Below are 23,636 nucleotides of genomic sequence, written 5' to 3' on the forward strand. Positions count from 1 at the left end.
TCTGTTAGCCTTTGCCCTGCTTCATTTTGTTCTCTAAGGTCTGTCTAGTCAAGGCTATGGTTTTTCCAGTGGTCATGGATGGATGTGAGAGTTGGACTATACAGAAAGCTGAGCGCCTAAGAATTGATGCTTTTGAACTGTGGTTTTGGAGAAGACTCTTGCGAGTCCCTTGGACTGCAAGGAGATCCAACCAGTCCATCCTAAAGGAGATCAGTCCTGAATATTCATTGGAAGGACTGATGTTAAAGCTGAAACTCCAATACTTTGGCCACCTGACGCGAAGAGCTGACTCATTTGAAACCCTGATGCTGGGAAAGATTGCGGGCAGGAGGAGAAGGGGACAACAGAGGATGAGATGGTTGGATGGCATCACTGACTCAATGGACATGAGTTTGAGCAAGTTCCAGGAGATGGATAAGGACAGAGAACCCTGGTGTGCTGCAGTCCATGGGGTCACAAAGAATCGGACATGACTAAGCAACTGAACTGAACTTTCTGTAGTTGTAGAAACTCCCCAAAGAGTTTAGCATTTAGGAAAGAGTTCAGGAACTGAGGAGACCCCTGATTCAGTTAAACTGGACAAGCAGCTCTCAGATTTCCCTTGGGGGTCCACCTGAAGCTGTACTGGGTGAGGGTGGGGCCTGGGTTTAAGATCAGCGTGGGCTCCTACTGGGAGAATGTTCTTGGGAATAAATCTTAGTTTAGATTTGAGATCTGGAAATTAAGCCTGCAAAGCCAGTGTTGTAGGTGGTCCACGTCTTTGTGGGTGGTCCACATCCATGTGGGTGGCCCACATCTTTATAGATGGTCCACATCTGTGTGGGTGGTCCACGTCTGTGTGGGTGGTCCATGTCTTTGTGAGTGGGTCAGCATCCTTGTGGGTGGTCCACACTTTGTGGGTGGCTCACGTCTTTGTGGGTGGTCCACGTCTTTGTGGGTGGTCCATGTCTTTGTAGATGGTCCACATCTTTGTGGGTAGTCCACGTCTTTGTGGGTGGTCCACATCCATGTGGGTGGCCCACATCTTTATAGATGGTCCACATCTGTGTGGGTGGTCCACGTCTGTGTGGGTGGTCCATGTCTTTGTGAGTGGGTCAGCATCCTTGTGGGTGGTCCACACTTTGTAGGTGGCCCACGTCTTTGTGGGTGTTCCACGTCTTTGTGGGTGGCCCACATCTTTGTAGGTTGGTCACATCTTTAGTACCACTGAAGACTCTGAATGGGCACCCTCTGGGGTTAAGGCATCATTTTCAGAATTCCTCTGCTTTCTTGAGAAAGTCAGTGGCCTGAATATGAATGTGGGTATTAAGATAGGTGGAAGAAAATCAGCCTGGGCTCAGCAGGGTGGACAAAGAACCATTGTACTGAGAGATCTCAGAGGACAAAGGCTGCCTGTGTGCAGCTGCACGTGCTGGCAGGTCAGCCCGGAGGCCTCCTGGAGGAGGCACCAGGAACTCTGGAGGTGGGTGGGGAGAGGTATTTAAGGCTTGCGGGTACACTTGAATTCTGGAGACTTTAACTAAACTGAGGCCCACTGCATTCGTGAGCTAACACCTGAATCGCATTTAATATCTCTGGACAATAACTCTGTGCTTCGTTATCTTTAAGTTTGTGGGAAAAATAGAAACTATGATCCCTAATGGAACTTGCCCTTTGCGTTTCATTGAGACTTCGCAGAACTTCCCTCTTTGCGAAAAGGAAATTTCACACACATGTACACACGTGTTTTTATTCTTGGAACGAGGCTTTGTCACGCGTATGATTTGATGACAGACCCTCGTGGCTCCTTCCTCCTCCTCCTCCTCCTCCTCCTGTTTTGGAGAGGGGTCCTCAGAGCCGGCCCAGGTGCCCTGTTCGGAACTCATCACAGACGCCCCATCTTTGCTCCGCTCTCCCCTTTGCCGCGGCACCTCCTTCTCTGGGATTGTCCCCGCTCCTGACGACGCCCAGCTTGAATTGTGTCCCGTCTTTCAGTGTCACGTGCCTCGTGCAGCCGTCGTGGATGGTGGAGCGGACTTCTTTGTCCAGACTGTGCCACCGCGTGACCTCGTCTCCCTAACTGTGTTTCGCTTTCTATCTGATGGCAGAGTGGTCAGTGTTGCCTGTTCTGAAATGCGGAGAGAAAGCAGAACGGAGGTGCACAGAGCCGCCGTGCCTGTGGGCACCCGACCTGACATTGCCTCGCTGGGGGCGGGGAAGGAGAGGGGAAGCGCGGGTGGGGCTGACAAAGGACCAGCAGGAATAATGCCCGAAAACTTTCCAAACCTGGTAGCTCACATAAACCTGCAGATTCCAGAAGCTGAGAGAATCACAAACAGGGAAAACCCAAAGAGACCTGGGCAAGGCTCGCTATAATGAAACTCCGAAAACCAAAAGGCAAGGAAAACATCTTTTGTTTTTTTCCAGCCACTCCGTGTGGCGTGTGGGATCTGATCAGATCCACGCAGCCTGCAGTGGGGGTGTGGAGTCTTACCACTGGGCTACCAGGGAAGTCCCAAGGAAAATATCCTGAAAGCACCAAGTGGGGGAAAGAAAAGGTTATAATGGCAGCAGATAGCTGACTCATCAGAAGTCAAGGTGGCCAGAAGGAAGTGGCGTGGTACTTTCCAAGTGCTGAAAACAAGGATGAAGACTTTTATTTTTAATTTTAGTTTTTATTTATCTGCTTTTGGCTGCGTTTGGCAATTCGTTGCGGTGTGTGGGCTTCCTCTAGTTGGGGCGAGCGAGGGCTACCCTCTCGTTGTAGCTCTCGGGCTTCTCGTTGTGGTGGCTTTTGCGGTGGAGCGCGGACTCTAGGGTGTGTGGGGTGGGGTGCGGCTGTAGTTGTGGAGTGTGGGTTCAGTGGCTGTGGCGCACGGGCTTAGTTGCTCCTTGGCGTATGGAATCTCCCTGGACCAGGGATCGAACCCGTGTCCCCTGCATTGGCAGGCAGATTCTTTATCCTCTACGCCACCAGGGGCCTCTGATGAAGGCTGTTGACCTACGATTTTTGTTCGTCTTCACAAAAAGTGACTCTGGAAACAGGTGCCATACCTTGACTCAGACTTTTCCACCTGTTCTGTTCTTTAATGACAGTATGATGCTATTTAGTATACAATTGCATGTTTAATAAGCTATCTAGGTAAACCTGGGAGGTTTTTTTTTTTCTTTCCACATGAAATGTAAAAGCTTTCGGCTTTGTAGCTTAAAAATTGGGAACAATTTTTGCCTATATAGTAGTTATTGCTTTTTGGTAGATTATCTTATAGGGTTTATTGAAAGTTCGCACATAGGCAGTAAGATTCACCTTGGTCTTTTAGTGCATGGTTAGGAGTTTTGACACAGTTGTGTAACAATAAGCACAACCAAGATACAAGCCGTTTGCATCTTCTTAAAAAAGATCCCTGGTCCTTCGGAGTCAGCCCTCTACTCACCATAGCCCCCAGCCCCCGTCTGTTTTCTGTCCTCAGCGTGGTCTTTCCTGGGCTCATATGGGATGGGGAGCTTTGAGCCTGGTTCCTTCTGCTTACTGCGTTTAAGGTTCACCTGTGTTGTTGTCTGTGTTCAATCCTGTTAATTGCGGAGTCAAGTTCCACCATGGGCTTGCCTGGCGGCTCTGGTGCCTGCAATGCAGGAGACTCAGGAGACGTGGGTTTGATCTCTGGATCAGGAAGAACTCCTGGAGAAGGAAATGGCAACCCGCTCCAGTATTTCTGCCGGGAATATCCCATGGACAGAGGAGCCTGGTGGGCTATGGTCCATGGGCTCACAAAGAGTCAGACACGACTGAGCAATTAAACCACCACCGCCAGAGCCCCATCGTGTGGACATGCTGTCCATCAGCTGAGCGATTAAACCGCCACCACCAAAGCTCCATCGTGTGGACCTGCTGTCCATCAGCTGAAGGGTATTTGGGTTGTGTTCAGTTTTTCGTGATTATGAATAAAGCCACTATAAACACTGAGTAGAGGTTTTTGTGGGAACGTGAATTTTCACCTCTCGGGTCAGCCAGCTAGGAGTAGGACTCTTGGGCTTTCCAGTCAGTGTATGTTGAACACCAACCTGACACAGCCCCATCAGTTAAAGAATCAGTTTTTTTAATTTCCATGTGTTGAGAGACTCACGTTTCCATGCACAGACTTGGGGAGTATTCTGGGGAGAGAACTCAGTCGTTTAGCTCTTGGACACTTTTCTGAAGAAAATGGTCTGTTTCTTGTTTTCCTTAGCTGACTTTATGCAGGCATGTGTGGTTAGTTCTGCAATGGAAATTTCGTTGCTTTCTCTGCCAGGGTCACAGAAGTGTTGCTGGAACGGCAGGGTACTTGGAGAGAGGCACTGGGAGTAAGATACATAGTGTAAGGTTTTAATCTTGGTTGTCGCTTGGCCATAAAACAGACACGTTTAGCGGCCCTCTCTGTCTCGGGCGCAGAGCCCTTTAGAAGGAAGGCCACTCATGGATCCTGGTGCCAGCTGCCGTGCCCGCTTACCCCGTTGTTCCCTCTGACAGATCATTTCCAACCAGCCTTCAAAACCAGCTCTTCTCTGAGACCTGCCTTCCTGCTCAGCCCGAGTGAACCCAAACCTACACGCTTACTCGAGTGTTTCTATTCCAAGAGAAGGCCTACTGAGTGTGTATCTCCTGCGGAGCATTTCCTAAACACTGGGTGACTTGTTCTGTGGACTGAGAGGAAGTGGGCATGAACTGGTGCTTCTCTCAACGCTGGCCTGGCCTCCGCGGGCCGGTCTCGGGCCTCTGACATCACTCAGCTCGCCCACTGCTCAGTTTCCCGTTCTTTGGGCTCACGTGGCCTCGGAGCTTAGCTTTGACCTGACAGCGTTTGCTCGTGGCAAAAATGAGGCCAGCGGGACCATGGCTGGAGCATCCTCTGCTCCAGAAAGGCTTCACGCCCGAGTACACCCGGCACGCTGGGTGCCGCCTCGCGGGGGCACGGAGTCTGCTATGATCCTGTCAACTAGAGCAGGGCTAAAGATTTGCTTTTTCAGCTTCTTCCTCTTTCAGATGAAGAGACAAGACCCTGAAAGTTATTTGTCCAACGTCGGAGCAGAAGAGGGGCCAGAGCCGGGGTCTTGCGAGTGCCTTGTTTCACGCTGCTGTGCCCTCCATCATGGATGCTTCCTTCATCTTTAGGGGCGTCTGTGCTCTGACCTCCTCCCCTGCTGCAGTCTGCTCAGAAATCAGGGTGGTGTCCCAAGGAGAGCTGGCTTGGGAAGTGTTTTCTCCGGGCGTCCGGGTTGCTGGCTCACGGCCCCGTCCTCCCTGGCCCCCCGCCAGTGTGAGTAGCAGGGGTGCCCTTGGCTTCTCCTGAGCCAGGCACCACGCGGAGTGCTGCTGGGGCCTCGTCTCTTATTTCCTCAGTGGCCTTGTGTGGTTGGTATTTTCACCACTGCCTCTTCCAGACCAGGAGGCTCAGGGCCAGGTGGTGCGGGCGCTGGGGGCCCGGATTTGAGGTCGGCGCCTCATCTTATGTAGTGGGCTCCTTTCCACCTGTCTGGGCACCATGCGGGTGCCCTCCACATGCAGAGCGCTTCCCCCGCCTGCTCCCTGGGGGACGCTGCCCATGGAGACCCAGGTGAGGGGCAGCCTGCCTCCCGCATGCACCCAGACAGAGCAGGACAGGTGGGACCCAGCCCTGCGCCCCTCGCCCTGACGGCCTGCCGCACGTGGGCTGGGCCCATCCCTGACTGACCGCTGATTGCGTTTACATTTACAACTTTAGAAAAACAATTACTGATTTATCTGTGGCTGTGCTGGGCCTTCATTGCCGTGCGGGCTCTTCCCTAGTTGCATGGGGGCCACTCTCTAGGTGCGGCGCTCGGGCTGCTCCCTGTGGGGGCTTCTCCTGTTGCAGAGCCCGGGCCCGAGGTGCTCAGTCTGCAGTACTTGCAGCACGCGGGCTCAGTAGTGCTCGTGCTCAGGCTTGGTTGCCCCGAGGGGGGTGGGGTCCTCCTGACCCAGGGATCGAACCGGTGTCCCCTGCATCGGCAGGCGGATTCTTAACCGCTGAAACACCGGGCACGTCCTCTGTTAACGACTTTTGATTGCCGTGGCCTGCGTTAGAAGTTTCGATTTCCAGTTTATAATTTCTCATCTGCTTTTGTAAAGAGGGTGCGGGGCTGGGACCTTGCTTTTTTCCCCTCGGTTCCAGACACGCATTCAGTTCCCGTTGTTGAAAGGCCATTTGTATTTCCACGCATGCCCACACCCAGGCGTCCAAGGCCCCGTGTCTTGGAGCAGAGGCCTGGCTGAGGGGAGTGGGCTGAGCCAGGCCTGTGGCATGAGGGTGTCCGCGCTGCGTCCAGGGGAGGCGACGGCTGCGTGAGGGGACCCAGAGCCCATGGTCTGCCAGGGCGTTGCTTGAGAAGAATACGTTCTGTGGGTTTTTCTGGTTGGAGGAACAAAAGAGCCTTTCTTTCTGAGATGCTCGCACGTCTGTCTGTAAAAGTAGTGTTTCCTCAGGGAGTGGCCTTTGGGAGGGTGAGGGCTGCGGGCAGGGGCGGGCAGGGTGGGCGGCCTCCCGGGCCCAGGCCTCCCTGGTCCCCACCGACCTGCGGGCCCCAGGTCTCCTCTGTCCCCCGATCTAGCAGCAGCTGTGTTTGTCCTCTGGTAAGAGCTGCGGTCGCTGCTTGTCACCCACGTTATGAGACTTCACCAGAGACCTTGGAAGCTCCTGCCTGTGTCCAGGCTGCTTTGAAGAACTCCCGCAGGAGTGGCTGGGCTGGGCGCGTCTTCAAGGACTCCTTGGTTCCGAGTCTCCCTTATGGCCTTGCTTTCCTCACTCAAACAGGCGGACTTGTTCCTGGGACGTGAGAACACAGGGGAGGTGCTGTGCGTTTGTCTTTTCCTCTATTTCTAAAAATCAGAGGCGCCTTTATTACACGCTGTGGCCAAATGCACAGTGACCGAATGTTAAATTGCTAGAATCTTAGCAAAAATCCTCAGCCACGAGAATTTCCAGATAGGGCATTTTCTTGAAAGACTAAGATTAGATAGTAATGAAATCTAGCTCTTGAAGGTGGTTTTGTGTGATGCTGAACTACTGTATCAAATAATACTCCAGGTTAGCATTATGGTTCTGCCTTAAATTGAAAACTTTTAAAGCCGTATTTATTGGCTCAAAGAATGCAGTGTTCAGAACACTAATTGGAAAAGATACACGTACCCCAACGTTCACAGCAGCACTGTTTACAGCATGACAGCCAAGATGCGGAGACAGCCTAAGTGTCCGTCAACAGATGACGGACGAGTGGACAAAGAAGGGGTGGTGTCTACCCCACCAGGGAATGCTGCTCAGCCATAAAGAAGAATGAAATAATGCTATCTGCAACAACATCAGTGGATTTGGAAGGTATTACGCTAAGTGAAATGTCAGACAAAAACAAATACTGTATGATGTCACTTACGTATGGAATCTAAAACGATAACAGGCCAGTGAATCTGACAGGAAGGAAGCAGACTCACAGAGAACAAACTGGCGTTAGCAGCGGGGAGAGGGTGATCATTTGCATCTCGTCGAGAAGCTCTTTTGTTCAGAGTCACAGCTGAGGTGCTGACCTGGATTTGAAAGTGAAGTTCAGGTGCGGAGAGTAAACTGCATGGTGTGTTGGTGACACCTTCGGCAGAGATGGGTAAACGCACAGCCCTTCAGGGATCTTGCACGAAATGAGCCATGGTCTCTACAACTTCTCTGAGACGCAGCTCCAGCACCGATTTTAGCCAGACGGCAGCTGCTGCTTCGGAAGCACTGAGCGCCAGGGCTGACCTCGGCCCTGTGTGCGCTGTAACTCTGGGGCCCCTCCCCAGGACCGGGAGGCAGTGAGGTGGGCTTCGCTGGTGGGGGTCTGAGCCCGGCAGTGATCAGCGCTCGGTCAGCAAGCCAGCCCTGTGGCCTGAAATGCGCTCACACAGACGGAGCAGCTGTCTGCTGTCTCCACCTGCCCTGGAGATGGCAGGGCCGAGCCCGCCCTTCCCCGAGCTCAGGTGCGGTCCCTGAAGACCGGGAGGGCGGGCTGCCGGGGATGCTCTGTGGCTGGCTGGCCCCACTGTCCCATTGGTGGCGGAGTGGGTTTCTGAGGAGCCCGAGTCCTGCAGAGGCTGGGCCTTAGGCTCCAAGGGCACGTCCTGCCCCATCGGTGGCCGTGAGTCACTGTGTCCTTGGCTTTATCTAATATCGCTGTGCCCCTTCTTACCTGCCTTTGCCTTCTCTCTGGGGGCATTTCATCGTCCTCCTTAGCTGACCCTCAGCTTCTGGGCTCGGCCACCTCCAAGGAGCCCTGGGAGGCACCTCAGCCACCGTCTCAGCAAAGTGGCCTCAGGTCCCTCCTGGCCCCTCCTGATCCCTTCTGTCCCCTCCTGATCCCTCCAGGCCCCTCCTGGCCCCTCCTGATCCCTCCTGGCCCCTCCTGACCTCTTCCTATCCCTCCTGGTCCCTTCTGGCTTCAGGTCTGATGGGCAACGGGGTGAGCACAGTCTGGACCCCTCCTCTCACCGGTTCCGTCCACACTCTTTTCGAGCACCTGCTGCAAACTGGACACTGTGCTGAGCCCCGGGGACCACGGTGAGGAAGGCAGATGGCCTCTCGTCCTGGAGTGAACTTGGGTCAAGTTGCTGGCGACAGGCCCAGCCTGGGTGACTGGTACCCTAAAGAAAAGGTGTGGGTGACTGGGGACATCACTGGGGACTTGAGGCAGATTTGAGGGGATGCAGTAGTCACTTTTCCTTTGGAGAAGCAGTTTGTCTGTGTCTGCACAAGACTTGACCACCTCTGTGCTGTTCCCTGCGTGTTCCTGTTCTCTGCCCCCCACCCCCGAGGTCCCTGCCTCTGGGCCCCCGATCACCTGTGCCCTCTTGACCCTTGAGCTGTTTAGGTCATCGGTCTGGCTCCCTCAGTAAGTGAGATAACCGAGGCCTTGAACATGTCTTTATTTTTTGTATCTGTTGAGAAAGTCATGATTTTGCCCTTTCTTGAAAACTGTCTTTTAACATGCTTTGGGTGGAGTTGTTTGAAAAATGCTTGACCAAATCTCATTCCTGTTCTAGCAGAATTCAGAGTCCCTTCCTCCACGTTAGAACGGTTGTCGTCGGGTGTTTCCTTACCTGGCAGGTGTTCATGCCACTGTCGGGGTTACTGACTGCTGGCTTCCCGGGCATTCTCGAGCAGCTGTGTGCTCTGGCCTGTGCTTTGAGATCTGTAGAGCTGTGCCACTAATTGTGGGGGTGGGATGAGGTGCCTGCGTGTGCATGCGGGTGTATGTGTGCATGTGTGCATGTGTATGCACGTATGTTGTACAAGTGTATGTGTACACGAGTGTGCAGGTAGACATGTACATAGATGTTGTGCATGCGTGTATATGAGCGTACAGGTAGACACACGTGTGTGCATGCATGCAGGTACACATGTGCATGTGTGTTATACACGTGCATGTGTGTATGAGTGTGCAGGTAGGTAAACGTGTGCGTGCATGCAGGTAGACACGTACATGTGTGCATATATGTTGTACACGCACGTGTGCATGTATGTGTATGAGTGTACAGGTAGGCATACATGTGTATGTGTGCGTGCAGGTATACGTACGCATGTGTGTGCCTGTGTGTTGTACACATGCACGAGTGTGCAGGTAGGTAAACGTGTACATGTGCATGTGTGTGCAGGCATGTATGCAATGTGTGTCCGCATGTGCAAGTGTGTGTTATATGTGTGCACACACAGTGTGTGCACACGTCTAGCTTGCCACTCTGCCCAGCGCCCGCAGCGACCCCTCAGCCAGGGTTGGCTCTGAGCCTTCCGAGGGGCACCAGCTGGCTGGGTTAGAGGAACGCGACTCCGCTGACTCCAGGAACCAGGGACTGGGGGGTGGTTCTTCCTGTCTTACTGGCCACTGGTCCTGAGAAAGGGCAAGTCAGCATGAACGGAGGCTGTTTATAACACTTGGAGTTCCTGCCGAGACTGCAGCTCTTTGGCGGGCTCCTGCTTCAGGCAGCCTCAAGCGCCAGGGCACTCCTCTGGGCTCCGGTGGGCTCGTTTCACACAGCCCGGGCTGTGGGAGAACATTGCACTCCCACTTTTCAGAGCCTGTTGACCTCTTGTTCCCTTGGTCGGCACCTTTTCTGCAGCAGTTGTAAAAGCTTGTTCCGAACGTCAGTAATTCCCAGTCTGATGAACAGCCTGGCCGCTCGAGTGAGACCTGCAGCTGCGCCCTGAGACCAGGGAGGGTGAGCTGCAGACGCTCGGGGTTTAGAGTCACCCCGCTCCTCCAGGGAGGCCGGGGCTGGGGGTGCGGCCGCAGAATCCCGGCTGCCTAGACCTTCCTGGCCAGAAGCTGCCTCTCAGCAGGTCGCCTGCGAGTTGGGTCCAGGTCAGGAGCCTGGGCCTGCTCGGCCACGGGCAGGTGACTGTGGGCGTCCAGGGCAAGGGTCAGGCCGCTGGAGCCTCCTGGCACTGTTTGCTCATGCAGTCCTGTTATCTATCATCTTCCCACCGAGCATCACCTATCCGTCATCTTTTTACTTTCTTATCTGTCCTCTGTCTGCCAGTTTTTAACCATGTGGAATTTTTTGTGATGAAATACACGTAAAGTTTAGCAGTTCACTCCTTTTTGTGTACAGCGTGGTGGCATTAAGCTCGTTATCATTCTTGTGTGCCAATCACCACTACTATCTCCAGAACTTTCTCATCTTCCAACTGAAGCTCAGTCCCCATTAAACACAAACCTGACCCCCTGCCCTCCACCCCCCAGTGACTACTTTTTTGCTTTTTATCTCTGTGAATTTGACTCTTCAAGGGAATTATTTAAAATTTCTACTTTCATGTATAACATACTTTTGTTATATTTAAATATGACAAACTAAGTTCAAGCAAAATACTTTTTGGTCAATGGCATTAAAAAAAAATTTAAACAGAATACTTTGATAGGATTGATTTGAAAGAGTTTTTGTTTTGTTAATGGATGCAGTTATATCCGGGTACCTGATCACCCCCAGAAGGCATTTCTGATTTTACAATCTGTCTGTGGACAATGTACTTTCTAGGGAATTGTATTAGGACACACCCAGTCTGTTGAGCAGGAGATAATTAGACTTGGTAAACATGTGTAGAATCCTTTGTTTCCTTCGGATTGTTCAGAAAAGGCTTAATATCCTCCCCTTGGGTTATAATTACCATGCTCCTCCCTTATCCTCTGGAGATGCATTCCAAGACCTTCAGTGGGTGCCTGAAACTGCACGTGGAACCAAACTCTCTATATATGATGTTTTTCCTACACCATCCATACGTTTGATGAAGTTTAATTTATAAATTAGGAACCATGAGAGATTAACAACAATAACTAATAATAAAATACCATAATTATAACAATACCCTGTAATAAACAAAACAGCACACGATTCAAAAGTTGCAAATTGTTTATTTCTGAAATTTTCTATTTAATATTTCTGGGCCATGGTTGACCAAGCGTCATCGGAAACCTCGGGAAGTAAAACCTCAGGTGAGGGAGGTGACTGTTTCAGGAAAACGTTTGTTGTGTGCTGTGTATTTCTCAGAAGACTGTATATTATGGAGAGGAAGACAAAACGCAGATTCTTTGAGAAATACCTAGGACATCTACTGGGTGGGTACCCCAGATCAGAAGCCATTTTGGATAACTTGATATTTTGAGAAAACCCTTTATCGAGTTAAAGTGCTTTCTTAACATCGTATTTGCAGTTCAGTCTTCGAAGCAAGTTAAAACTTGCTTCAAAAAATCTGAAATGCTTTTAGTTTCCTGCTTTAATAAGTAGAGGATTTCACAAATAATTGACTTTTTCTTTGATAATCTCGTTTTAAAAGTTAGTTCTCCTAGGACAACAGAGTATCTGTTGAAGGTAAAGGAGGTTGGGATTTAATGTCCTCATCTGTGAGAATTTTTGTTTCTTAAAGTTAACTCTGTTACATAACTGTATTTTCTTTGGATTTGCCATTTTTCTTAATACTAGACTGCTAAACAATGTCCCTTTATTTGAATTGTTTGGTCTTGTTATTGAATTATTTTTAGTAAATCTATGTCTGAAAAGAATGAAGTAATTTGAGAATTCCAGTTTTAATTGTTTGACCTTGAGAATTATTTCATAAAGCCCAATCAGTGAATCATAGGTGAGGGATTAACTTATGAGCAGGTAATTCTTTGGGTGGTTGGTACATCATATGTATTCTTGCTTTTTGTTCAGGCTTCAGATGGCCAAACAGAAACGACAGGAATGACACAGATGCTGATTTGGGTACATGTCATTGTATGTATTGAAATGTGGAAATAAATGCATTTCCCTCTCTCCCATGTGTTGGCATTTCTTGAGTTAGAAATCATTTGGGGTTTGGGTTCTTTTATTTATAGAAGGAAAAAGAAACCCTCATCTTACAGGCATGGGTTAGGATGACTGTGGTTAGTTGCCGACTGATCCGGGAGTGAAGTCCCACAAAACTGGTTTTCGTTCTGATACTGGTGTCAGCCTGCGGGCCTCCCAGGCTCCTAGAGGACTCACCTCTTCTGTGTCATGAAGCAGGGCTCTGTTTGGGATGCCTTTTGGTGGTCACAGACGGTTAAAAACAAAGGACCTGTAAATGCAAGCAAACTCAGTTGGATCATTGGATTTAAAACAGTTTATCTGTAAAACGCTGTCTAGGCACCGCCTTGGCTGGGGTCATTCATTAATCGGGGCTGAGGTTTTAACTCTTCCTTCTGGCAGAAGAGATACCCTCTCTAATATCGTGGGGCAGAAGAGAACCCTCTCTAATATCGTGGGGTAGGACTTTATCTTCTTCCTTTTCAGCTGCTCTGCCTTCACCGCCAGCTGGTGACTGTTGGCTTGGGATCTTTCTCTGCACAGAATCTTCCCAAGGTTTCCACAGGTGGTGACGTGGAACGGCCATGGGGCCGGGGCTCAGCCAGGGAAGGGCCTGGTCCCTGGACCACCCCACCGGGTTGGTGAGGCCAGGCTGAAATCCTGTGAAGCTGGAAAAATGCGGGTTTCTGCCTTCAGAGCACAGTCGCTTCAGGGCGTCCATACCCTGTGGGGGCCGTTTCCACGGCGACGACTCAGGCTTTGGCTGTGGGTGCTTATCTTGCCTTTAGGGTTTCCTCAGTTTCTGATAACAGAGTGGTTACTCTTACTTCATTACTTCTTCTAGACTTTAAGATTGCTGTTCTTCCGTCGCTGAATTGTGTCCGTGTCTCTGTGACCCCACGGACTGCAGCACGCCAGACTCCTCTGTCCTCCACTGTCTCCCGGAGTTTGCGCAAACTCATGTCCATTGGGTCCGTGATGCCATTCAACCATCTCATCCTGTGTCTCCCCCTTTTCCTGCCTTCAATCTTTCCCAGCATGAGTCTTTTCCAGTGAGTCAGTTCTTCACATCATGTGGCTAAAGTATTGGAGTTTCAGCTTCAGCATCAGTCCTTCCAATGAACACCCAGGACTGATTTCCTTTAGGATGGACTGGTTGGATCTCCTTGCTGTCCAAGGGACTACCGAGAGTCTTCTCCAACACCACAGTTCAAAAGCATCAATTCTTCTGTGTTCAGCTGCAACTCTCACATCCATACATGACCACTGGAAAATCCATAGCTTTGACTAGACAGAGCTTTGTCAGCAAAGTGATGTCTCTGTGTTTTAACACGCTGTCTAAGTTGGTCATAGGCTTCCTTCCAGGGAGCAGGCGAGCCCAGTCTTGTCCCACTGACCCAGCTTGGAGAAGGACTTGATCTGGCGGTTCAGCCTTGTGCTCAGGATCTGGCCCCTAGATCTGGTGCCTGGGGTTCAGGATCGCCTCTGCCTGTGCCCCAGCCCTTGTCTCCTCTGTCAGGGCTTCCATCAGGCCTGGAACGGGGATTGCGGCCGCAGTCCCCCTGGGGGATGGGAGGGGCTACGTGGCCACGAGTGTGACGAATGTGGATGCTGTGAGCACTGCAGATGTGTGAACTCTGGGAAAGATATTCACATGCACGCTCGCTGTGAGAGCCAAACTCGCTCCTGGTTCTGCTCTGCCTGCTTGACGAGGTGACCGCTTGCTCGAGGGGACGCTGGTCACTCTGAAGCTCACCTGCCCATTTGTGATAGCTTCCCCTCTTAAGACACAGACCACGAGCTGCTGCTCGTCTGGATAATTCGTTAGTTTTCTTTGACATCTTCCTCACCTCTTCCTTGTGGAATTTCTCAAAAAGGACAGTGGGCCAGACGTGGGTGGTGGTTTCTTCTTGTGCAAGGCAGCCTGGGGGTTGAAGGTCATTCGTTTGAGCGGCACAGGGTCAAGCTGGAATCAGTGAGGCGGCTTTGGGCATTTCTGCCCCTGTGACCGAGCTCTGTGCACTAATCATGGCCTGTTTTCAGGAAGTGAGCAGAGTTGCTGACTCAGGTTCAGAAGGCGACACGTGACTCTTCATCTTCCCTGAGGCTGGGTGTTGAGTTCCCTGTTACCTCAACGTCCTTGCCAGTTTCTGTTCTGGAGGGTTCACTGAAGTTCACGAGCATGTAGCTCGTGAGAGGAGCGGAAGTGGTGGGGGGTGGGACAGAAGGTTCTCGTGGCCGCCACGAGGATACTGTCCTTGTTCAATTCATGACTTTCGGCGTCTGTGAACGGGGAGGCCGTCGGCCTGCAGCCCAATTCACACCTTTGTGGAGTGAGAATCGATTCACACCTTCGTGGAGTGAGCGTTTCCTGTCGTGATAGAACCCCATGCTCCGGTGGCGGCTTCAAGGAACAGAAACGCGCTGTCTCGTGGGCCTGGAGGCTGGACGTCTGAAATCAGGTGGGCAGGGCCTGCTCTGTCTGAAGGCTCCCCCACCCCCAGCTTCAGGTGGGCGCTGGAGTTCCCGGCTGGTGGACGCATTGTCTTTGCGTCGTCATCCGTCTGAGTGTGTCTTCCTCTTGTTGTGTGCACGTGCGCACATTAGTTGCTCTGACTCGTGTGTGTGTGTCAGCCTTTCATTTGTGTCCGACTCGTGTGTATGTGTGTGTGTGTTAGTTGCTCACGACTCGTGTGTGTGTGTTAGTTGCTCAGTTGTGTCTGACTCTCTCCGACCGCATGGGCTGTAGCCTGCCAGGCTCCCCTGTCCATGGGATTCTCCAGGCAAGCATCCCGGAGCGGGTTGCCATGCCCTCCTCACTTCCTCTTCTTGCCGGGACACCGCTCATACTGGATTAGGTTCCAGCCGAACGACTGTATCTCACCCTGATTACACATGCGGCGTCCAGATAGGTTCCAGTCACAGGATCCGGGGATGAGGGCCGCCACTTTAGGGCCCACCACTCAACCCCCTGCCGACGGAGACGAGACTTTCGAAACTGCCTCTCTTATAGGACAAAACCCAAGAATAAAAGAGAAAAAGGGAGGCGATAGCTTAAAACCCAGGAAAAGCCTGACATGAATCCCATCTTCATTCCTCGCCTCCCCGTGCAGGGCCTGCCCCCTGCCCAGTAAAGCGCGTGCCCCTTGTCCGCTGTGGAAACCCGTCCTTCCTGTGCTTGTCGTTTGGCTGTTGACCACCTGGCTGGAGAGGGCACGGCAGCTCCGTGAGCGCTGCTCCGTCCTGAAGCCGGGGCATGGGTGCCCCAGGACGGGTGGGGCGGGAGACCCCCTCCCTCTGTTGACCTGACTTAGGAGAAGCAGCCAGGCCTGTGAGGAGGACGGAGCAGGAGCCTAAGGCAGTTCGTCTCACAGCGATCCTTGTGGTTGCTGAAGAGTCTCTCGGGCCAGGTCCCCTTCCTGTGGGCCTAGCCGCCAGTTTGGCTGCGAGGCTTGACCTCTGGCTGCTCTGGTGCCGGGTACGGGAGGGCATCGGGGTGCTGACCCACGCAGGAGGGGCCGGTGGGGTGGTCTCTGCTCGGGGAGGGCATTGGAGAGGAAGGGGAGACGGTCCTGTCCACTTCAGGGCCTGGCCTCACTAGTGGCCATATTCCCACGGGGACACTTTGCAGAGAAGCATGTGTGTCAGTGAGGCTTCCCCAGAGACACAGAACCAAGAGGATACATGGATACACATCCTCCTGAGAGAGAGAGAGACAGACACACAGAGAGACAGACATGGAGACAGACAGACAGACACAGAGAGATAGACACAGAGAAAGACAGACACGGAGAGACAGACATGGAAAGAGACAGACATGGAGAGAGACATACAGACATGGAGAGACAGACACAGAGAGAGACAGATGGACATGGAGAGAGACAGACACGGAGAGAGACAGACAGACACAGAGAGAGACAGAGAGACAGACACGGAGAAAGACAGACGGACACAGAGAGATAGACACAGAGAAAGACAGACACGGAGAGACAGACATGGAGAGAGACAGACACACAGAGAGACAGACATGGAGAGAAACAGACAGACAGACAGAGATAGACACAGAGACAGACACGGAGAGACAGACATGGAGAGAGACAGACAGACATGGAGAGACAGACACGGAGAGAGACAGACAGACACGGAGAGAGACAGACAGACACGGAGAGAGACAGAGAGACAGACATGGAGAAAGACAGACGGACAGGGAGAGAGACAGACACGGAGAGAGACAGACATGGAGAGAGACAGACAGACAGGGAGAGAGACAGAGAGACAGACATGGAGAAAGACAGACGGACAGGGAGAGAGACAGATATGGAGAGAGACAGACACAGAGAGACAGACACAGAGAGAGGCAGAGATGGGTTTCGATCGGGAGGGGGAGAGTAGCTGGCCCCGGGAGTGTGTGGTTGGCAGGTCTGAACTGCACGGGGTGGGCTGGCAGGCAGGAGACCCACAGGGGAGGGGTGCTGCTGCATCTCGAGTCCAAAACCTGGAAGCAGCTTTGGGCAGCAAGGTTGGAAACTCAGGCACAATGTCTTATGACTCAGCTTGTTGTCTGGGGGCGGAGCTCCTTTTTCTCCAGGAAATCTCAGTCTTTGCTCTTAAAGCCCTTTCAACTGATGGGACAAGGCCCACCTACATCATGGGGGTGATCAGCTTTATTAAGTCAGTTGATTGCCGACATTGATCACATTCAAAAGAACCCACCTGGCAACACCCAGACGCAGATGAGACCACATGACTGGGCACCACTCCCTGGCCGTGTCAGCTCGTAAGGTTAAGCATCACCCCCAGCAGCTCAGTGGCAGACATTCACCCTCGTGCACGGGAGCCACCCTAACCCTCGTGCACGGGGGCCTCGGGTGGAGGGTGGACTCTCAGCGAAGTGGCTTTGCACATAGGGAGGGACAGCATGCCCAGCGCTGGGCCCACACAGAGCTGCCCTCCTTTGTCACCCTGGGAAGGCGCACGGACCCTGCATGAAAGAGCTGTAAGCATCTGTTCTTTGTGGCCACTCCTGGGGGCAGCCGTTTCCTCGGGCTGGTTTTGCACCAAGCTCGCTGTCAGTGTGTGTAGACACAGACACGCAGACGGAACGTTCTGGATCTCGCCTGTGATGGTAACCTGTCATCAAAACTCACCACGCTGTGCACGCTAAACTAAAGTCATCCTTCAGGTGGTTTGTTTACAGTGATGCGGGGGAACTGGGAAACTTTGGAGAAGGGTTTTATTTCACATTTTACACTCGTCTTGGACAGGAAGCGCATCACGGCTCACTCTGGTCTGAGCCTCTCCGGGCTGTGCTGGGTTGTCTCAGAGACGGCCCTGGGGTGTCTGTGTGCTCCCAGCTCCGGTTCTGTGGATCTGTTTTTTATCTTCATGTTGCCACATCAGTGTTTCTGTGTGTGTTTTCAGAGTTCCTCTTTCTTTCAGTGTCTGCCCTTAGACTTCCTGATAGACCTCGCTCTTCAGCTGACCTGGGAAAAGGGTCATTTACCCCAAGTGACCGCCTCTTCTCTCCCCCTTCTGCTCACTTCCGGCTGCACATCACGTCCTCCAGGGGAGCTGTTAAAGGTGCAGGATACCCACGCCCCAGATCCTGGTTCCCGTGCTCCAGGGTGGGGGAGTCTGAACGTCAGTATTTTTTAAAAGCTGCTCCCCCCTCCCCCCATGATTACAGGGTGCAGCCGGTATTGCGACATGGTTTCTGTTATTTAAAACTGTGGCCAAAAGGACATACCCCTCGGGCTGAAGTGCTGGTCGGCGCCTGGCAGGAGGTGACGTCACCTGCAGCATCAAAGAGATGGAACCTGGATGTGGCTCCTCACCGCCCCGCGGCCGGCTGTGGCCGCTGACCTCGGAACCTGGATGTGGTCCTCACCGCCCCGCGGCCGGCTGTGGCCGCTGACCTCGGCCCTCCTGCCTGGGGCTGGTTTTCAGCTCTAGTGGCACAGTGGGCGGGAGTCACATGACCAAGCGCCCCGGGAATGGGGGAGAAGGTCATCCTCCAAGAGCACACCTCGTATGAATACAGAGGATGTAGGAGGATGCAGGAGACTTCTTCCCACCCCTGTCTCCAGCTCCAAGGGAGACTGCCCACAGGGCCACGTGGGTTTGCCAAGCCTGGCAGCCTGAGCCTTGGCTGCGTTGGTGAAGCAGCTAGCTGGTGACTTTTCTCACTGGGCCCTCAGGGCTGGTGCAGGGTGAGCCCGGTGTCCTAACCTCCCCAGAAATGGACCATGAAGAAGAGGAAGGTTCCAGATTGCCTAGAGCTTCCACTCTGGAGCTGGGGCTCAGGGACCTGGCTTGGGGAAAGAAAGAGAGAGAGAGAGACCTTCTCAGAATCCGAGCGTTCGGGGAGGACCCTGTGAGCATCCCAGTTCAAGCCCATCACACAGATGGGGAAGTCATCGCTCCGAGGGGGCCAGGAGCTGACATTACAGCAGTCCAGACGCGGGGCCTGACTTCCGGCTCAGCACACACTCACCAACTCCTGGGAAACTTGCTGCAGAGCCTCGGGTTCAGATACGCCCAGAGCTGACTGCAGACAGGCGTGTCTCGCCACCTCCCCACGTGGTCCTCACTGCCTCCGTGATGCCAGGAACGCCAGGCTCCTGCTTGGAGGCAGTTCGGGACCAAGTTAAGAGCCCCTGTTCCCTGTCGGACTGGCTGGTCTTAGTATGGGCACTACGCTAGTTGGAAAGTGGGCTAAAGGCTCTGGGTTAGATCCAAAGCAAGATTTGAGAATTTCAAACCTGAAAACTGCACACTTGTAAACCCTTTAGCTGGGTCACGGCATTCAGCTCGTTTGTGTTGGTTGACGGGTAGACGGGAGATCCAGGGTTTGATCAGCCACCTTGTCCGCCTCTTTCCAGGCTGGCATCTGGGATGCTTTAGGTCCTACTCAGCTAAGTATTTTGCTTTCTCTTTTGGTATTATTACTGTTTACTTTTTTGTTTTTTTTTTAAAGGGCAAACCAGACAGTTTTATCTGGAAAGGAAAGCTATTTTAGGCCTTGGGCATTAACAGTCGCCTTGTTGTCCTCAGAGAAGACCACGTAACAGACGGGGAAGTTGGCGTGCCCGCCCGCCGCCCTCGTGTGAAATCTAGCGGGTGGGGGCTGACGCATTCTTTGCCCCTCACCATCTGAGGTTAGCGTGTGCGAGAGGAAAGGTCCCGGCCCAGTGGTAACGGTGGGGCAGCGATTCTTCTTTTCTTTTCTTTTTGACTAGAGCCTCCTGCTGCCGGTTTGGGGAGATGCCTCGGTCGTCGTCTCCCAGGGGCTTCATGAAGGCAGCGGGGGTGCTGTTTCCTGTCTGCCTGGAGGCACAGAGGGCAGTTTGACCTGAAATTTGCAATTAAGTTGTTAGGCAGAGGGCCGACCCGCTGTCTGTGCAGGAGGAGGGGACGTGGGGAGCACCCGGGGTGGCAGGCTGCCCTTCCTGGTGGCAGAAGTCTGGCGGCTGTGGACTCGCTCTGTTTTCAGCATCTCGGGGGCTCACGGGACGCGTGCTTCCACCTCCTGCCAGACCTGCCCGGGTTTCCCCCTCTCCAGCTCGCCTCCCCAGCAGATCGCTTGGGGAACGCTTGGGGTTTTGTTGGAGAAGCGGGTCCCTGGCTCGGGGTCCGTCTCTGAGCAAGGGAGATGACTGGTTGGGCAAAGCCCCTGAGACCCTTCTCCCGAACATGGTGCCCTTCTCTGCGGGCTGTTCTCTCCAGGGCTAGCCACTCTCTAGGGCTGGCCACTCGGGCAGGAGACTGTCCCCCAAGGAGGCTGGCTGCCATCTGTGACGGGGTGGGACCATCTCAGAATGACTAGGGTGGCGCTCGTTTGTGTTTCTTGGCCACGTGGCTGGAGGCTGATCTGTTGGCAGAGGCTGCTGCATTTCGCAGACACACGTGTGTGGACGTGTCATGCCTGCAACCCATGCTCCAGAGACCCTGAACCAAGCGCTTTTCGTTTCCTTTGTGCCAAGGTTTCCCTTGTTGTCCGAGTGGCGCCTACCCACAACCTTTCCTCTGAATACTGTATTTAAACACGTGCAGTAAAGTACCGAGTTTGGCCAGAAAGCAGGTTAATAGCCGTTGAGACATTGGGCTGACGGTAAACCTACAGAACTGTAGTGAGGCTCGAAAGTGGCTGTGATTGTCGGCGGTGAAGCGCAGGGGTCGCTTCCTGCTGTCGCTTCTGCTTGGCCTGCAGTCTGAGGAGCGGAGGGAATGCCAGCTCTCGGTTAGAGGATGCTGGGAACAGATATTCCATCTCTCCCGGTTCAAGGTCACAGACTCCTGCACTCTGCCCCACTGTGGTCAGCGGGGGCCTCTGGACCCTGGACTAGAACCCGAGACCATAAGAGCCTGGCCAGGGGCTGCTGGCGGGACAGGCTGGGGGCTTGGTGCTCCGCCCGATGGGGGAGCCCTGGGTGGGTTGGGGGGCTGGGGGGCAGGTGCAGGATGCCGGGGGTGAAGCGTTGGTGTGACCTGGGGTGCATGCACGCAGATGGCCGAGCTGTGCAGGCACAAGGTTGGGACAGGGGGTCGTCCACTCTCTGCCGTCACTGATGGGGCGTCTTCTCATCCGCGTCCTGTGCAAGGGCGGACGATCCCACCCTGACCCGCCCTCCTCGGAGCTTTGCCTGCCATCCACCTCCCTCACGCACCCTGTCCTTCTGGGAGGAAATGGAGGGGGGTGTCTGGCGGGCGCAGAGAGTCTGGGATGCCTCGGGGGGGGTGGGGGGATGGAGCTTGGAAGATCGGGGAGGAGTGACTGCCTGGGGGCCTCTGGTCTCCGGCTGGCCTGGGTCAGCGCTGGCTGAGTCCTGTGCTGCAGAGTGTTCAAAGTGAACTTTGACCCGAGAGGTTCACATCCACCTGAGACCTGCTGGGGGCAGGGGCGGGATGGGCAGGGTCAGGCGGCGTTGGGGCTGCCATACCCCACACACCCCAGGGAGGAATGAAGGCAGACTCCGGGCCCCGTTCCTGCGGAGGTCAGAGTCCAGCTCGGGGCAGGCGTGTCAGGGTGTTCTGAAGGACGGTGAGCCCCACAGACACCAGGGAGTGTGGGCAAGCGGTCCAGGGGCCTCTCCTGGCTCCTCTGTGGGGGCTGGACACGCCCAGAGAGGTCTCCCTGTTACAGAGTCCACCCTCCTGCTGCTCGCTGCGTGACAGGCCAGCAAATCGAGGGATTGGTTGCTGGGGCCAGGAGTAGCCCCTCTGCTTGGACAGCCAGTAGACCGAGAATGTGGTCGACTAGCATCCCCAAGACTCACCTTGCCCAAGTTGGAGTCCAGTTTCTTCTAGAAGGGCAGGGGCCGGGCTGGTTGATGCCTGCTTCTTGGCGCCGGGGTCCCTGGTTCTGGCCATCGTCTGCATGTCCAGTGCCACCTCCAACAAGACAATCATTATTTTTCTGTTCTGCAACCTTTTATCTCAAGATGAATGGAAATGAGTTACACCTTCAAAGGCCAAAGCCGGGAGAAGGCGTATTCCAGCATATTCCAGGCGACAGGCAGCGTTCTTTTACAGAAGGTGCTGAGCCAGCGTGACTCAGCGCGGGTCACGGCACCAGGGCTGGCGCTGCGGGAACAGGCCCAGTGCACCGAGTCCGGCTTGCTCGTCCTGCTCCGCACGCAGGCCTGGGGGCGGGGGTCTCTCTCCGCCTGTGCGGGGGCCTGGGACGCCTCCCGGAGGGGCCCCTCCTGCATTAGGGGCTGCCCTTCGTGCCCTCACTGAGCCATCTGGCTCTTCTGAACGAGGAAGAAGGGGAACGGGGTGGGGGGGTGGTGTTTGGGAAAACCCGGGGACAAATGCGGTCCCACGTGGACACTGGAGACCCCGGTGTGAGGAGCGCTGTCTTGCTGCCGTCTGTGGTGGGCCTCTCGCATCCAGGGCTTCTGGCGATCTGACCTGAAAGAATGAAGGGAGACAAGTGGGATGGAATTTCAGTTCTTTGGGGCTTTGACGCATCAGGGTTTTGGGTCTGCCCCGCCCCCTCCCTGCTCCGCCCTCCTCCCCACCTTCATCTGGCCTCACCCCCTCCCTTTCCCCATCACCCCTCTCCTGCTGTGTCTGCAGTTCGGAGTAAAAGTGGGAGTTGAGATGGGGGCAGGGTGTCATCTTGGCCTCTGACACGAACGAGGCTCCACCACCCAGCAAATCAGACCACGCTGTTATGAAACCAAGAAATCTTACATAAGAAAACGCTGTGCTTTCCCTTTTTCTAAACAAACAGGGGGATTTTTGTGGCTTCACGTGTGCAGAGAGTTTAATCGCCCTGAGTGTCATTACGGGTGTCTGTCAGCCACATAACTGAGGCCTCCACTCGGGGTTGTGCGGAATGCGCCGGGGGTCAGGGGGAACCCAGGCCAGGACAGGAAGGGGAACTGGAATGGGGCTGGGGACCCCCTGGAAAGTCACAGCAGAAGCCCTTGGGGGTGCCAACCCTCCCCAGAGGACCAGAGAGGAGGGCTGCCCAGGGGAGAGCCATGCTGTGTTCTGGCTGTGACTGCCCAGCTCAGAAAACACCCTGAAAACTGAAAAGGCAAAGAGAACCTCGGGCTGGGTGAGGCTTTCAGTGGGCACAGCCGGGGCTGGGCTCCTGGGGTCCGGCACTGTGTCCTGGCATCTGGTCCTCCCGGAACCTCTGTCCCCCTTGGGGGCTGCCCCCGGGGCTCCTGCCGCCCTGATGGGTGCCTGTGGGCAGGGGAGGGAGGGAGAGGAGGTGTGAGGGGCCGGGACCTCTCCCCCCGCTGCCACCGCCCGCTCCGGGCAGGGGGGACACAGGCTTCAGGGCGGGCCCGCCCGCGGTGGGGAGACATGCCTGCCTGCTTTGCGTGTGGTGGGCACAGGAGCAGCCAGCTTGGCTCGAAAGCTGAGTTGCCCTCCTTTCCCACAGGAGAGCGCGTTTCCTTAGTGTGTGGGTTCTGAGCTCCTCCCCTGGGAGGCCTGCAGCCTGGGGCGGTGGTCTCGGAGGCAGGGCAGGGCCTGGGGCTCTGGGAGCTGGGTGTGCCCCCGGGGGTGGGGTGGGGGCAGGCCAGGGAGGCAGACGGCCCCGCCGGGAGGGAGTCCCGACCCTGTCATCCAGAAGCCAGACGCTGGTGGGAGCGTTTCATCTAAGCACCCCGGAGTAAGATGCAGGAATAGGGAGCCCCCCGCCGCCCATGAGGAGGAGAGCGGGGCGCGGGTGTCCCCCTTGTTTTGTGGGCTCACTGCGGTGCGTGGACGTGATTGTGCAGGAACTGCTGGCATGGGGACCGGCCGTCACCCCGCCTCTGCACAGCAGGGTCTCCATCTGGTTCAGCTGCAGCCACACCGACAC

At 54.3% G+C, this 23,636-nt stretch overlaps 1 protein-coding gene and 1 long non-coding RNA gene across 17 annotated transcripts in view; one reads left to right on the plus strand and one right to left on the minus strand.

The window, feature by feature from the left end:
- The window catches only part of RAB20 (RAB20, member RAS oncogene family), a 30,597-nt gene that overhangs the window by 5,881 nt on the left and 1,080 nt on the right, over positions 1–23,636 (plus strand). Inside the window, exon 1 of one of the 4 annotated variants that reach the window (XM_006042460.4) lies at positions 13,630–14,823. The exons of 1 other annotated variant lie outside the window; for it this stretch is intronic. In XM_006042460.4, the coding sequence (XP_006042522.4) occupies positions 14,703–14,823 (121 nt within the window). In that variant the 5' untranslated portion in view covers positions 13,630–14,702. Of the gene's footprint in view, positions 1–13,629; positions 14,824–21,192; positions 21,848–23,636 lie in introns of those variants that run through there. 2 more of the 4 variants (XM_006042461.4, XM_025263088.3) reach the window with 2 other exon arrangements.
- On the minus strand, positions 17,530–21,730 carry LOC102396278. Of its 13 annotated transcripts, none has more exons than XR_006543959.2 (6): positions 21,589–21,730; positions 20,980–21,197; positions 19,075–20,523; positions 18,807–18,933; positions 18,060–18,597; positions 17,530–17,796 (listed from the first exon to the last, which is right to left on the minus strand). It is a non-coding gene; the product is annotated as an uncharacterized LOC102396278 (long non-coding RNA). The 13 variants fall into 13 exon arrangements; XR_006543953.2 differs by having other exon boundaries at positions 20,801–21,197; XR_006543957.2 differs by having other exon boundaries at positions 19,075–19,639; positions 20,374–21,197.

This window comes from Bubalus bubalis, chromosome 13 (genome assembly GCF_019923935.1).
Source record: "Bubalus bubalis isolate 160015118507 breed Murrah chromosome 13, NDDB_SH_1, whole genome shotgun sequence".
Lineage (NCBI taxonomy): Eukaryota > Metazoa > Chordata > Mammalia > Artiodactyla > Bovidae > Bubalus > Bubalus bubalis.